The sequence below is a fragment of the Dryobates pubescens genome, chromosome 10 (genome assembly GCF_014839835.1).
Source record: "Dryobates pubescens isolate bDryPub1 chromosome 10, bDryPub1.pri, whole genome shotgun sequence".
NCBI classification, from domain to species: domain Eukaryota; kingdom Metazoa; phylum Chordata; class Aves; order Piciformes; family Picidae; genus Dryobates; species Dryobates pubescens.
Genome location: NC_071621.1, coordinates 37,885,199 through 37,900,784, shown reverse-complemented (window position 1 = coordinate 37,900,784; position 15,586 = coordinate 37,885,199). Strand labels below are relative to the sequence as shown.

The following is a 15,586-nucleotide window of genomic DNA, read 5'->3' as shown; positions in this document are numbered from 1 at the left end:
AGCTATAGAGGTTTCTTCACTGTGACAAGTTTGTACCCCTGAATCTTGCTTCTGAAGATAAGCAGAGGTCATTCGCAGCGTGTTTGATATCTGTTGTATCACTTTCAGTCTCAACCATTTATTTACTTACTGTCATCTCCCTTTATCACTGCTTGGAGAATGAGAAAACAAAAAAGAAGCAATCCTTCTCTCTGCTGCTTAAGAAAGTCCTAACTCAGCTTACTCTTTGTCCGCATTAACCATCACATTTTTGGAGACAAATCTACAAGATCCAAATCTACTTCTGAAGTTCACAGAGAGTGCTGCCACGTTTGCTGTTTCTCTGCAACAAGTCACTCTGGATTGCTTTACAGCTTCTGTACCTTCAATATTTTTTCTCTTCCACTTTGTGTCGTGTCTGGCAATTTATGGCATTAACTTTGTGATCCTTTGTGGAAAGTGAGTGAAAGAATTCATTGCTTTCTTTTGGCAGGGTGTCAACACAATATTAGCCCTCTCATCTATATGATCCTGCTTCTACTTCACTGAGTCTTTATTGATTAGATATTTGAACACCTCCCTTTCTTTTCCTTTTTGATAGTGCAGTCTTTTGGATCTTTGTTTTTTCCATCATTTATCTATAAAACTTACCAGAATTTGTCATCCTTCTGGAATTCTCAGCAGCTGCTGGGATGCTGTTTCCCCTTTGTGTCTGTGTTCCGATAAGACTGTGTAAAACACTTTCAGATCCCAAAGAAGGAAACAGAACGCATTATAATGTAGGATGCAATAAAAGAGATGCTGCAAAATCAAAACTAATACTGCAATGTAGAACAATAAGGTGCCCTCTGAGCATTTTGCAGTGTGATGCCCCTATTGTTATGAGATGCATATTGCTATTAGTGTCTTGAGCTTTCAGAAGATGTATTATGTAAGTACTGAGCACTGTGAGTATCGTGAAGGCCACGCCAGGGCATGTTATGCAGTTACGTTTCTCTGGCACTGAGCTTGAATTTAAGGCTTATTATCCTGAGCACTTGAACAGAAAAATGCTCAACTGTAGGATAATCCAAAGGTGTCCATTACAAAAATTAGTGAGGAAATGTAAGAGTGCTTAAGCCAAAAACTGAACTCACAGGTTTTTCTAGGTATACATGAAAGGAACAAACCAGAACTTGGCTCTAAAGATTAACAATAGGGAGAAAGATACTCCCTTACTCTATTCTGGTGATAATGTCTATGGCAATGTCTGCTGGTGGTGGTAGTGCCTGTGTGAGAATGCAGCTGCACCAGGAGTCTCAGCTACATTGCTTCTCTTTGCACTGGCATGGAGCAAAGGCAAATCACATAGCATAGAATCACAGAACCATAGAACGTTCCAGGCCAGAAAGGACCTCCAAAGCTCATCTCATCCAACCTCCCTGCAGTCAGCAGACACATCCCCAGCTAGAGCAGGTTGCCCAGGGCCTCGTTGAGTCTTACCTTGAATATCTCCAGGCAAGGGGCCTCAACCACCTCCCTGGGCAACCTCTTCCAGTGTTCCACCACCCTCATAGTGAAGAACTTCTTCCTGATATCCAATCTAAATCTGCCCTTCTCTAGTTTGAAGCCATTGTCTCTTCTCCTGTCACCACAGGCCCTGTAAACAGTCTCTCCCCATCCTTCCCAGAGGTCCCCTTCAGGTACTGCCAAGCTGCTATTAGGTCTCCCCAGAGCCTCCTCTTCTCCAGGCTGAACAACCCCAGCTCCCTCAGCCTGTTCTCATAGCAGAGGTGCTCCAACCCCCTGATATTTTTCATGGCTCTCCTCTGGACCCTCTCCATCAGGTCCATGTCCTTCCTAGATTGAGAGCACCAGAGCTGGATGCAGTACTCCAGGTGAGGTCTCACTGGAGCAGAGCACAGTGGCAGAATCACCTCTCTGGCTCTGCTGGCAGTGTTGCTTTGGATGCAGCCCAGGATGTGATTTGCCTTCTGGGCTGCAAGCTCACACTGCCTGCTCATGTCCAGCTTCTTATCCATCAGCATCCCCTAATCCTTTTCCCCAGGGCCCCTTTCTAACTCCTTATCCCCCAGTCTGTGTTGATAGTGAGGATTCCTCTGGCCCAGGTGCAGAACCCTGCACTTGCTCTTCTTGAACCTCATAAGGTTCACTTGCTCACTACCTCCCCAGCTTGTCCAGGTCCCTCTGGATGACATCCTGTCTTTCTGGTGCATAGACAACAGCTTGGTGTCATCTGCATTCTTGCTGATGATGCATTCAACCTCACTGTCTATGTCACTGATAAAAATATTAAACAGCTCAGGTTGCATTAGGGACCCCTGAGGGACACCACTGTCACTGCTCTCCATCTGGAGTTCAAGCCATTGAGCACCACCCTCTGGATGCGACCATCCAGCCAATTCCTTATCCACTGAGCAGTCCACCCATCACATCCATACCTCTCCAAGTTGGTGAGCAGGGTGCTGTGGGGGACTGTGTCAAAGGCCTTGCAGAAGTCCAGATCGATGACATCCATAGGTCATCCCTTATCTACTGACACAGTCACTTTGTCACAGAAAGCCACAAGGTTGGTCAGGCAGAACCTGCCCTAGTAAAGCTATGCTGGCTGTCTTGAAATCACCTCCCTGTCCTCCCTGTGCTTTAGCATGGCATGGAGGGGCATCTGTTCCATGATCTTCCCAGGCATGGAGGTGAGGCTGACAGGTGAGTAATTCCCAGGGTCCTCCTTTCTACCCTTTCTAAAACTGGGTGTGACATTTCCTTTCCTCCAAGCCCCAGGTGAGGGAACTGGAAGAGGCTATGCTGAAATTCAGGGTCAGCTATAAGCCCAGGCCATGTTGCTCAGGAATTTACCCAATGGGATCTCCAAACTCTCCAAGGATGGAGCTTTCACAGGCTTTCTGGGAAACCTGTTCTGCTGCTTGACTGTCCTCATGAGAAATACACTTTTTCATATAACCTGTTTGGAATTCTCTTGTTTCAACTTGTGCCTGCTGTCTCTCACCCTATTACCACATAACACTCTGAAAAGCTGAGCTCTGTCTTCATGCCATTCCTGTAAGCACCAGGGCTCTGCTTTATATTGTCCCCAGAGGTGTTCCTTCTCCAGGCTGAAATGCTCAGTTTCCCCAGGTTCTCCTCACCAGGCCAATGTTCCAACCCTAGCCAACCTGGTAAAACTAACCTTGGCTTGTTCCATTTTGTTATCTTTCTCATAGCACAGGGACCAAACCTGAACATAGTATCTAGGTACAGCCTAGTGAATGGCAACCACTGGGGAATAATCCTTCCCTGGATCTTTTGGCTCTGCTCCTGCTCATACATTCTAGGATTCTATTGACCTCTTTGCTGCCAGGACACACAACTGGCTCATGCTCAGCTTGCTGTCCACTGGAAGCCCCAAGCACTTTTCCATAGAGCTGTTGCCAGGCTGTCAGAGCCCAGCCTGTGTTACTGAGTGGGGTTAGCCCGTGCCAGGGACAGGACTTGCTGTTTCTTCCTGTTGAGCATCATAAAATCCTTGTCAGCCCCTTCCTCCAGCCTATCCAGCATGGCAATCCTGCCCTTGAGTATATGGACTCCCCCCACTGTGAGCTGTCATCTGCAAATGTTATGACAGCACACACCTCACCTCACCTCACCTCTTCTAGGTCATTGTTAGTAATGATCAGGAAAAGCTGAAGAATGCTTTAAGTTATTACCTCTCAGATAATCATGTATTTTATCTGATACCATCATCTCACTTTGGAAGAGTTTATCTGCAGAATGGCAATGTGATAAAGGAGTATTAACCTGTGTGTTTTTCCTGGTACAAAACAATGCTAATAGCTAGAGGCAAGGTATTCCTCAGGGAGAACTCTGAAAACGCTGGGCTGCGAATTTAAGCCAATATTTGTCTAAGTAGCAGCTTTGCCAAAATGTCTCCCCAAAACACCCTTGCTTGTTTGGGACACATCCTCTTGCTTCTTGGCTCAGTGTCTTCTGGGTTTATGCTCAGAGGTTTTATTTGACTCTGGTTTGTTTGTTTGTTTTTTCTGGAAACAGAAGGAAGGAACAGGAGTCACTTTCCTTGTCAGAAGCGCAGACTTGTTCTCTACCCAATTACATGCTGACAAAAAGCATGCTATTGTTTGGTGATTTCATGGGCCTGCTGTGGGGTTTTGCCTGCACAATTGTTCTATTCCTTACAGGATCCTCTAGTACCTGTTGTGGGTTTTTTCAGACTAGATATTGATGCAGGGTCATGTTTGTGTTAAAATGATCGGAGCATATCACTTAAGATGCATCCAGAACAGCACCTGGTTCAGATCAGAAGTGCTCTTTTAATGTGATTTTGGCTGTCTTGTGGGCTGGTCTCTTAGGAAACAAATTGGATTTTTTTAAATGGAACTTAAACAGAAAATATGGTCCATGAGCATTCCTAATCATCACTGCATTGCAGCTGCAAACGGTTCAATCAGCAGGGCGGATGTAATGCAAACTTACCCCCTTTAAGGATGGAAGGCAGGGATGTCCTACCAGCTACACCCTCTGCTGCTCTGGGCTGCTGCTAGTGCACACGTTCTTTGCTCAGCTACACCCACAGATCCAGAGTTATGCTGCCGTGCCAGCTGATGGGGTATGGGCATTACCCAGGTAGAGGAAGAAAACAGTGTGAACAGATCATACCTGGTCTGCAGAATGTCCTGGGTGACTGGCACAAAGGAATCACACTGGGAAAGAAAGTATTTTTAGGTGGAGTGTGAACTAGGACTGAACCATCTCAGGGGGTTCAGTGGCTGCATCACTTCTGATACAGCGCTGGACTCTGAGCCAGATTTGCACCATCAGTGACTCTGGCCTCACAATGTTCTATCTAGCATTCAAAGGTAGATTTGCTAGCATCCCAGGGGATTCCTTCTAGTGACACTCAGCTTCACACTTGTATCATCCTCATGCCACTATGTTGGCCTTGAACATGCTTTTATTAAACCCCAAACCAGTGTAAACTATGATCAAAAATAATGGACACTGTGCAACCACTAGCCTGCCTGGAGCCTGCATCCCATTGGTCTGTCTCATATTTGTCTGTGAAGCAAACACTCTTGCATTTTTCTGCAGAGGGAAGATCTGATCTAGGACACTTAGCCCGCAGCTATTACTAATCTAGGCAAGCTCATTTCAGAGGGATTAACAGACTCTGTCACCTGGAGATAGCCAGTTTCTTTCTGTTCAGGGTCCAGCACCTGTACAACTGGTTCAGGAGTCCAAGGGATTACAAGTAGTTAGTTAATGCAAACAAATTTACATCCTTAGGAGAAGTGATCAGCCTTCAGCACTGCAAAACATCTCACTTTTTGCAGCCTTTGAAGCCACTGTGAGCCTTCCCGAAGGCCACCAGTGCTCTGTATGTGCAGCTGGCACGACACAGTGTGTGCTAGCAAGAGTTCACTCCAGGGCTCAGGAAAGTCCACTTGCTGAAGGAAAAGCAGAATAGAGCGCAAAAGCAAGCATTTCTACTGCCAAGGTAAAGATCTCCTCTTTGTCCCATTCTCTGAGTGAGTCAAATCACTCTGACCCTAAATCAATAGAGGAGAAGAATTCATGCCCTTTAAAAAAAAAGAAAGAAAGAAGCAAGCCAATTAAAGAAAATTAAACCAGCCAAACTTCCTCCCCCAGAGCTCTCATTCTGTTACCAGGCTGTGCTGTTGTGAATGGAGTTACTCTTTATAGCACTTGTGTGGCCATTTGGGGGACTCTAAGCTTTTCACTCAGGCTCCTTCCCAGTGCCTTTGTTTCCAATATGAATCTAGGAAACCTTCCAAACAACATCCTTCTGCTTAGGCTTACACTTCATTGCCTTGATGATGCTATGTAGGAAAACAACAACAAAGCCCCACCCCAGGCTTTTATACCTCTTTGGCAACATTTCTTACTGATCCCTCCTATCACCCAAACAGCAGTGCCTGAACTTGTATCTTTAATTTCCCTTTGCTGTATTAGTTCTTCCTCTTATTCTTCTCCTTTATATCAGTATGTCTTTGTATCATATACTTTCTATTCTAAAATGGCTGCTTGTTCTCTGACTGCACAACTCTGACCTCCAAGTGTGTTGGGATGGAAGCACGCTGGTCCCAACCATGATTTGTATCAGCTATATCCAGGAAAATCTTTGGGGGGAAAAATCTGCAGCAAGTTGTTTTCTGTCTTTATAGGGTTTAGATGCTCCTAAAAACTCCAAAAGCAAAAATCCAGAAAATGCTATGATGTTCAATTGTGTGCCTTTTTCTCTTGTCTAACAACATTTATTTATATCACCAATATAATGACAGGGCATTATTTACTCCAAGAAGCTTACACTTAGGATGAAAAACAAAACAGCTACAATGTACAGATGGAGTGGGAAGGAGAAAAGGTAAAGTGCAACTGTGCAGTCGCACTTCCAGAAGAGTAAATCTTCAGTGATTGTTGTTTACATATATAAGCAAGAAAAGCTTAATTTCAGTCATTCCTCCTTGCTTTAGAATTAGAAGTTAGAAGTTAGAATTAACCAGGTTGGAAAAGACCTTTGAGATCGTCAAGTCCAACCTATCATCCAACACCATCTAATCAGCTCAACCATGGCACCAAGTGCCTCATCCAGGCTCTTCCTAAACACCTCCAGTGATGGTGACTCCACCACCTCCCTGGGCAGCACATTGCAATGGCCAGTCTCTCTTGCTGGGAAGATCTTCCTAACATCCAGCCTGAACCTCCCTTGGCACAGTTTGAGACTGTGTCCTCTTGTTCTGGTGCTGGGTGCCTGGGAGAAGAGACCAACCCCCACCTGGCTACAACCTCCCTTCAGGTAGTTGTAGAGAGCAATGAGGTCTCCCCTGAGCCTCCTCTTCTCCAGGCTAAGCAACCCCAGCTCCCTCAGCCTCTCCTCACAGGGCTGTGCTCCAAACCCCTCCCCAGCTTTGTTGCCCTTCTCTGGACACCTTCCAGCAGCTCAACCTCTTTCCTAAACTGAGGGGCTATCAGCGTAGTAACTTACAAGAAATGTATTAGAAGTGCATGTGTGTGTTACTGCTGTTGGTATAAAAGAAAAACGAGAGACATTTGGAGAGGATAGGTATCATTTTTATTTAAACAGAAGACCTGTCAAAACAGAGCATAGAGTGTCAGCAGCTTTCTTCTGAATGTTAGGTTGTATCATTGCTCTTCATATCAAATTGCCATAACATGCCTGTCATTGTCTCTTTCAATTAACCTTAAAACCAAGTCTGAGAATTATACAAACAAAATTCAAGCAGAAAGCTTACATTTAGCAGTACTGCCCAATAACAGTCATTCTCTCCTGCTGCTGATGAAATTGGGTATGAAGAGCTCTCCAGTGATTCATAATAGCTGTATTTCTTTCCCCTTACCAAACCCTTTGGCAATAGTTTATTTTCTGAGAAGCATTTCTGACAATGCACTGTTACTGAATTCCTTCGCCAGTGTGGGAGCTCTGTGATTTGCAGCTGTGCCGTGGTGTACCATGGCTGAGCAGTAGAAGTTGGAGGATGGCACTTTAAATCACAATAAAGTATTTCACACAACATTTACCATGAAATGTAGGCCACTGGAACAGGCTCCTCAGGGAAGTGGTCACGGCACCGATTCTGTCACAGTTCGGGGAGTGTCTGGATGATGCTCTCAGCCATATGGTTCCGTTTTAGATAGTTCTGTGAGAAGCAGAGAACTGGACTTGATGATCATGGAAACATAAAAACACAGAATCATAGAATGGTTTGCCCAACCCTTCTGCAGTAAGCAAACATCCTCCATTAGGTCAGGTTGCCCAGAGACCCATCAAGCCTGACCTTGAATACCTCCAAGGATGAGGCCTCAACTTCCTCCCTGGACAACCTGTGACAGTGTTTCACTCCCCTCATGGTAAAGAATTTCCTCCTAATATCCAACCTAAATCTACTCTTCTCTGAAACCATTGCCCCTTGTCCTGGCACTACAGGTCATGGTAAACAGTCTCTCTCCATGCAGCTGGGTCTCCTCAGCTTGGAGGAGACCAAGGGGTGACCTCATTTATGTCTATCAATATGTCAAGGGTGAGTGCCAAGAGGCTGGAGCCAGGCTCTGCTGGGTGATGCCTAATGCCAGCACAAGGGGCAGTGAGTGGAAGCTGAGGCAGAAGAAGTTCCATGGAAACAGGAGGAAAAAAGTGTTCACAGTGAGGGTGATGGAACACTGGAACAAGCTGCCCAGGGGGTGATGGAGTCCCCCTGTCTAGAGATAGTCAAGACCCTCCTGGATGAGTTCATGTATGATCTGGTGTGGGTGATCCTGCTCTGGCAGGGGGTTGGCCTGGATGATCTCTCGAGGTCCCTTCCAGCCCCTAACATTCTGTGATTCTGTGATCCTTCTTGTAGCCCCCTTCAGGTACTCCAAGGCCACTATTACATCTCCCTTGAGTCTCCTTTTCTGCAGGCTGAACAACCCCAGCTCCCTCAGCCTGTCCTCATAGGACCTTTTGGGTCCCTTCTGATTCTAGGATTCTATGGTTTCTGTTGGCTTATACCAGGTCTGACTCCTGTATCTACACTCTTCTTTCCTCTGTCTGGTAATTCTTTGCTCAGGATGTATGTTGCTTGAGACAGGGCCCATTCACTGCTCTGTGTATGGGAGGACATGGTGACATTCTGTGGATATAGTGGACATGTAGGTGAATAATATTCATAGGCCTCTACAATAAACCACTTCTGACACTTCCATTTTGGTTTTATTTCTCAGGGATTAAAGCCTAAATAGGCAACATTTATTTCTGCCATTTCCTTCTTGTTTAATCTGTAGTCTTTTACCCTTACTCCATACTCTCATTCAGAAGTTTTCTTTTCCAGAAAAACACAGAACTGGTACTATATTCTCCTACTTTCTCGAAGTCTCTTTCCTGTGCTTCCAGAAAACTGACATCCCACTGAAAATGCCTTTTCCCCCATCCAGAACTGCTCTGTTTCATTTCCTGCATCTCATAAGCATCCCCCTGTTTCATATGCCACCTGGTAGATCTCATTATTTCAGCAGTGGAAAGAATCATAGAATCATAGAATAAACCAGGTTGGAAGAGACCTTCAAGATCATCACGTCCAACCCATCAACCAATCCAACACCAATCCAACACCACCCAAACAACTAACCCACAGCACCAAGCACCCCATCAAGTCTTCTCCTAAAAACCTCCAGTGATGGCGACTCCACCACCTCCCCAGGCAGCCCATTCCAATGTGCAATCACTCTTTCTGTATAGAACTTTTTCCTAACATCTAGCCTGAACCTCCCCTGGTGCAGCCTGAGACTGTGTCCTCTTGTTCTGGTACTGGCTGCCTGGGAGAAGAGACCAACATCCGTTTGTCTACAACCTCCCTTCAGGGAGTTGTAGAGAGTAATAAGGTCACCCCTGAGTCTCCTCTTCTCCAGGCTAAAAGATTTGGGGGTGTTAAATATCTCTGAGAGCCCAGCCATGTACACTGAAAGGCAAATTTAGACAGTTCATCCTGACAGGTCAAATAACATAGAGAGACTGGATAGGGTGCTTGGTGCCATGGTTTAGTTGATTAGGTGCTGTTGGACGATAGGTTGGACACAATGATCTTGAGGGTCTCTTCCAACCTGCTCTGCTCTGCTCTGCTCTGCTCTGCTCTATTCTATTCTATTCTATTCTATTCTATTCTATTCTATTCTATTCTATTCTATAGGCAGATTTTGTAAATGACATGGGGTTATTAAACTAAATATAAATTTGTGTTAATGGTGACTATCACAAAGGATTTTCCTCCTGGCAAGTAGACCAATTATGATTCTGTGACCTTACCAACCCTGCTGTGTCAGTCTTCCATAGAGGTGCTACAAAAACTGCATTTTATACCTTGCTGCCTCTGCCGTCTGCAGTGCTCTTTGCCTGCAGCGTTTTCCCCAACTTTGTGATACTGCAGTGCTGTGCCATCTTTTGGTGTCTGTTTCTCCATTCTGTCTCACCTGTCTGATTTCTTCTTTAAGGTAAATAATTACAGTCTGGAAGAAGTCACCCACGAGGAGGCAGTGGCGATCCTGAAGAACACCTCAGATGTGGTGTATCTGAAAGTCGGGAAGCCCACCACCATTTACATGACCGATCCATATGGCCCACCAGATATTACTCACTGTAAGTAACTCCTGCAGTTCATTTGGTAGCAGATTATCAGTTTATCAGATGATTGTGGCTCTTTCATATCGTGTCCAAAGTGCCCCATTAAACTTTATGAAACAGCTTGGAAGGCTGCAAGAATGAAATGGTTATTGGCACTTCCATATGCTGTACTCGTGAAATGCTACAAATACTCTACTAAAGTAATTTTACAGCCCAAGTAAGAATGTAGCTGGGGTTCTTCTGTTCTGATTCCAATTGGCCATTGGCTAAGTGACCAGACCAAACTCTAACTCTTGTGAACATTACAGGAATAAGTATATGCAAGTATGTTTTGAAATTTGATTAGGTTTGTAGCCTGGAGTCCTGTCCACTGAAAAATTACACAGAATCACAGAATCAACCAGGTTGGAAAAGACCTCAGAGATCATCAAGTCCAACCTGTCACCTAACACCTCAGGACTAACTAAACCATGGCTCCAAGTGCCACATCCAGTCTTTTTTTGAACACCTCCAGGGATGGTGACTCCACCACCTCCCTGGGCAGCACATTCCCATGGCCAATCTCTCTTTCTGGGAAGAACTTTCTCCTCACCTCGAGCCTAAACCTCCCCTGGCACAGCTTGAGACTGTGTCCTCTTGTTCTGGTGCTAGGTGCCTCAGAGAAGAGACCAACCCCTTCCTGGCTACAACCTCCTTTGAGGTAGTTGTAGAGAGCAATGAAGTCTCCCCTGAGCCTCCTCTTCTGCAGGCTAAGCAACCCCAGCTCCCTCAGCCTCTCCTCACAGGGCTGTGCTCCAGACCCCTCCCCAGCTTTTTTGCCCTTCTCTGGACACATTCAAGTGTCTCAATGTCCTTCTCAAACTGAGGGGCCCAGAACTGGATACAGTACTCAAGGTGTGGTCTAACCAGAGCTGAGTATAGGGGAGTCCATGCACTCAGAATCTTCTAGGCTCATGGCAGCATTCAAGTAGAAAGATCTGCATCCAGATGCATCACCAGGACTCCCTGAGATGACCAAGTACAAGTATGCGTGGCTATGGAGTCCATGTGACACAAATATACCTTCTCCTTATGCTGACAATCTCCTTGTTGATGTGGTTTTTGTACCCTTAAGGATATGGCAATAATCATGATCTTCTCTCCTTCTGGCCCATCTATGCAAGTCTGCAGGAATTGCTCTCTTCTCTTTTGACTCTTTGAGCGCCCAAGGCTCCAATCTAGTCTTTACCTCCTTACTTTCATCTGTTAATATCTTGAGTCTTTGCTTTCCTTTTCATGTGGGCTGTTCTGACAAGTTACAAGTAGTTATGTTGTGTATTGGTGACCTGTGGGTGAATCTAGGTGCTATCAGCACATCCAATTCTTATATTCCTCCTGCCAGCCCTTCCTGATGTCTGCATCCAGGCATTCACATTCCCTTTTCATTTACAGCACTCCTAACACTTCAGTTGCAACTTCCTATACCACTGGTGCCTGTTAGTCTAACCAGTTCATTACTGAAATTCTCTTTGTTTAGCTGTTCATTAGAAACTGTCTGCCTTGAGTTAAAATACCAACAGGGACCAGCTGCACACCTGAGAACTGGATGGCAGTTTCATTTTTGAGAGGAGCTCCAGCAACTCCTCCGTACCCATCTTGGTTCTCCCAGGCTCACTTAAGGCTAACCAAGGGCTTAGATAAGGCAGATTTTCCTATTAAGTGCTGGAGACTGATTTTCTTTTCCTGCACTTTTGCATAGTGTTGCTACACTTGTGACAAAGTTGGGGGGGAAATGTGAATATCCACAATCCTCCTTACTTAGAGTGTGCCATAAAAATGAAGAGAAGGTTTGGCAACATGCACATCAGGTGGCATTCTCAACTGTGCTGAGGATACCTATTTAGTTAGCAAATGTTATAGCAGATGGCAGTCCTGTTGTGCAGCAGCAGCCTGATCTTAGCAGAGCCCAAGAAGCAGAAATGTTAAATGTCCCTATCCAATCTCTTGCTTTGTAATACCTGCCAAAATAATAGTTTGGGTGTTGTAAGTCAGTGTGTTTCATCATGTCAGACTGTAGATCAGCAGCATATGAGAAGACAGAATTCCAGAGGGAGAGGAAAGGTTGAAAGGATTTGCTGTAGCCTGTCCCAGGCTGTTGATACATACAGATTCCTTTATCCCCAGGGAACCTTTCTCTATACCCACTCATTCAGAATATTTCAGCATGGGTGCTGGCCTTTCCCCATAGAAATATTTGCCTCCAGAAGCATTCTGTTTCTAAGCCTCTGAAAGACTGAAACTGATACTCGGAAGTTTGTCTGTCTTCTTCTCATGACCCAGGATTCATTCTGCAGAAGCACAGATCATTGTTTTTCCTATTTACCATTTCCTTTTCCGATTACATCAACTGGAGACTGAATACAACTGCTGTTACATCTCTGCAGTCAGAAATAGCCCCAGTAACTTCAGAATACCAAACAGGCAAGCAAGCAATAGAGCTCACGGACTCAATATAGAATCAGACAGCAGAGTCCTGTAATTCTCTTCATGAATCATTAATATGTAAGAGATTTGTATCCACTTTGTATTTTAAATGTAGAGCTTTACTGTGATCTGAATGCCATTTGTGTTGGTACTGAAACATCAGTTATATGGGAATTTTGATACTTGTAGTAGATCACAGCTTTAAATCTTCACCATACATCATTCTTACCACACACAAAATTCCTGCTCTTACCCTGCATTGAGCTCTTACTATATTGCTCCCTTTGCTGTATATTGCAATCAAAAAGATGAATGTGCTTTTAATCTCATTCCATCCTATTTTATTTCCTTCTTCAAGTCAGTCCTAACTGAGGAAAATGTTTCCAGTTTCCCCAACTATCCTTTTTTATTCATGTCCCCTCTAAAGAGTCAATCCCTACAAATAAACCAACTTCTTATTGTTGTTGCTGTTATTTATACAGTCACTATTGATCTTATCATCAATGTTATTAATAATATCAATATTAGCAATAATAATAATATTGCAGGAAAACTCCAGCTGTTTATTCTCTCTTATTATATTTTAAGCTTTCTCAGGATTGTTTGTTTTGATCTTATCTACAGCAATAAGCACATTCTAGGCACTGTACTTAAGAATGGTGCTCTTGTGACATCAAATCAAACATGAAACTGACTAACTAGAAATGTTTATTCTTAACATCAGCTTACTCTCCACCAATGGAAAATCACATACTCTCTGGAAACAATGGCACTTTAGAGTACAAGACATCCCTGGCCCCTATCTCACCAGGAAGATACTCTCCCATTCCAAAGCACATGCTTGTGGAGGACGACTACACCAGGTCAGATGCTTCTCTTTATTTGTTACTTTTCATGATTACTACAGTTTGCCTCAGATGTGTGTGTAGTTTTTGTCACCCATGATCAGGGGAGGATGAATTGGAACTCTTACAGGTGTGAAGACAACCAAGAGAAAGATCACAGGAATGAGTGCTGGCCTGAGGTCAGTGTTGTCTCGGTGCAGTCCTGCACTAGTGCCTAAACACCATGGCTGCATTAGAACAATGCTGGCACTGAGCAAAATACTCTGTTTCTTAACACAACTAGGAGCTCTCAGGATCAGAGGGTCTTCTGGCTCGCTGCATGTGTGGGTAAAGGGACCCTCTGTGCACTTGTGCCAGTCTGTGACAGTGTGCTGTGAAAGGTGCAGCTTGCTTAGTCTACTGACAGCAAGGCTGAAGTAGCCTGTAATTGCTCTGTGTACACACCTTGCAAGGTAAATGCTATGGAGAGAAAACACTATGGGAAAAGGAAACTAAATAGATAATGTTGCTGTGAATAAATACAGGAGGGCAACTGGGGAAAGTTCCTTAACCATTAAAGCAATCATAATATGAAATGGTCTTCTGTGAGATCACAGAGGTTGAAAGGGAACAGGTTATGCAGTGACACTCGGTGCCTACCTAACTGGGGTTCTTTGATGTGATTATCAGCAAAATTACCCTGGATATTCCTTCTAATCTTTCAGGGTTTTTAATAATCCCCAAATAATTGTGACTACTGTGTAGAAGCATGGGTGGCACAAATGCTTCTGTGTAGCTGATCTCCAGGCAGAAAAGACACTCAGGGAAGTGCTGGAAAGGTTCTTTTGTGTCTTGCATGAAACTAACACTGAATGTCACTGGTGAGACAATGAGTTTGAAGAGCCCCACCATTCACTTAGAAGACAATAGTCGTTAACTTTGCAAAATGAGCTCTCATTATAATGTCTAGTGCCACAGAAAATGAGAGATTAATTTTTTCTGTGCTTCAGTATTTATAAATACATTGTGTTTAAAGCTATGAGGAGGCTGTTCCACTCATCTAACCTGACTTACTGTGTATTTGAGGCCAAAGAATCTCATCCACTTACGTACTCATCAGCTTCATAACTTGCTAATTTGCATTTCTTTTTTCTTGTTGGCTATGATTACAATCTCAGGCTGCTTAACTTGTTGGATTAGACAGATTCAGAGTAACTAGATCATGATGTAGTGTTTAATCAGGACATAAATGTATGGAAACCACACCTTGCTTCCCTGTCTTGGTTATAAAGAATCTCTCCTTTGTTTTGACTGAAGATACAAAGCTGACATTGCTTTCCTTGAGCTTATGAGACATTCATTTAGGACAAATTTTCTCCAAAGGGTTCCAAGAAGTTATATTCTTAATTAATAGTTAAAAAAAATACATATAAAATCATTAATCTGTGCATCAGGGCTTTACCTGGGCTGGTACTGACCTCATAAATTCTAAAATGACTGTTTATGGGGAGAATACCAATGGAGTGTCTGCATTGCAATGATGAGGGCTTTGTCAATAAGCTTCTAGTGCTGAATTCTCTCCTGTGATCAGATGCCAGAACCACTAATACTGAGAAAGAGTTGGCTAAATTTAAAACCAGCAAAAAAAATGCAACCTTAGAAGTAGATAATAGCTAAGGAGACCAAGAAGGCACAGAAAGTGAAAGATGTAGGACTAAAAAAAGGAGAAAAGTTGCCCTGAGAATTGAAAGACCATTTAAGCAGTTACAAAACCTGTTAGGTAATGAAGAAGTATCTTTAGATGGTTCTGTGTTTCTTTGCATCCTGTATAGCTGATGCTAACTTTCTAATTATTTCTACCAAAAGTTAAAAGTAAGAAAAATAAAAACCAGAGAGAGGAGAGATGGCAATGACAGCCTTACCCCACTTCTCAGCAGCTGCCAAGTAGAAGGCACTCAAAGAACTGTGCAGAATATGTGTTGAAATTACTCAGCATGGCTTTTCCACCATTTGGGAAGAAATAGGTATTCTTATGCTGATATTCTGAGTTTGTTTTTAAACAAGTTAATTTCCCAGGTTTGGCTCCTGACAGTGAGATTAAATACTGGCACACTCTGGTTTTTGACTGAGGTATTCACAGCAATGTCCATTTTGCATTGTTTGGGGTGAGGGG

The 15,586-nt window shown here is 43.9% G+C and overlaps 1 protein-coding gene across 7 annotated transcripts in view; it reads left to right on the top strand.

Annotated features, from left to right (window-relative positions):
* The window catches only part of DLG2 (discs large MAGUK scaffold protein 2), a 1,098,948-nt gene that overhangs the window by 789,078 nt on the left and 294,284 nt on the right, over window positions 1-15,586 (top strand). For all 7 annotated transcript variants that reach the window (XM_054164548.1, XM_054164550.1, XM_054164553.1 and 4 more), the window contains 2 exons: window positions 9,997-10,141; window positions 13,314-13,452. In XM_054164548.1, the coding sequence (XP_054020523.1) occupies window positions 9,997-10,141; window positions 13,314-13,452 (284 nt within the window). The remainder of the gene's footprint in view (window positions 1-9,996; window positions 10,142-13,313; window positions 13,453-15,586) is intronic.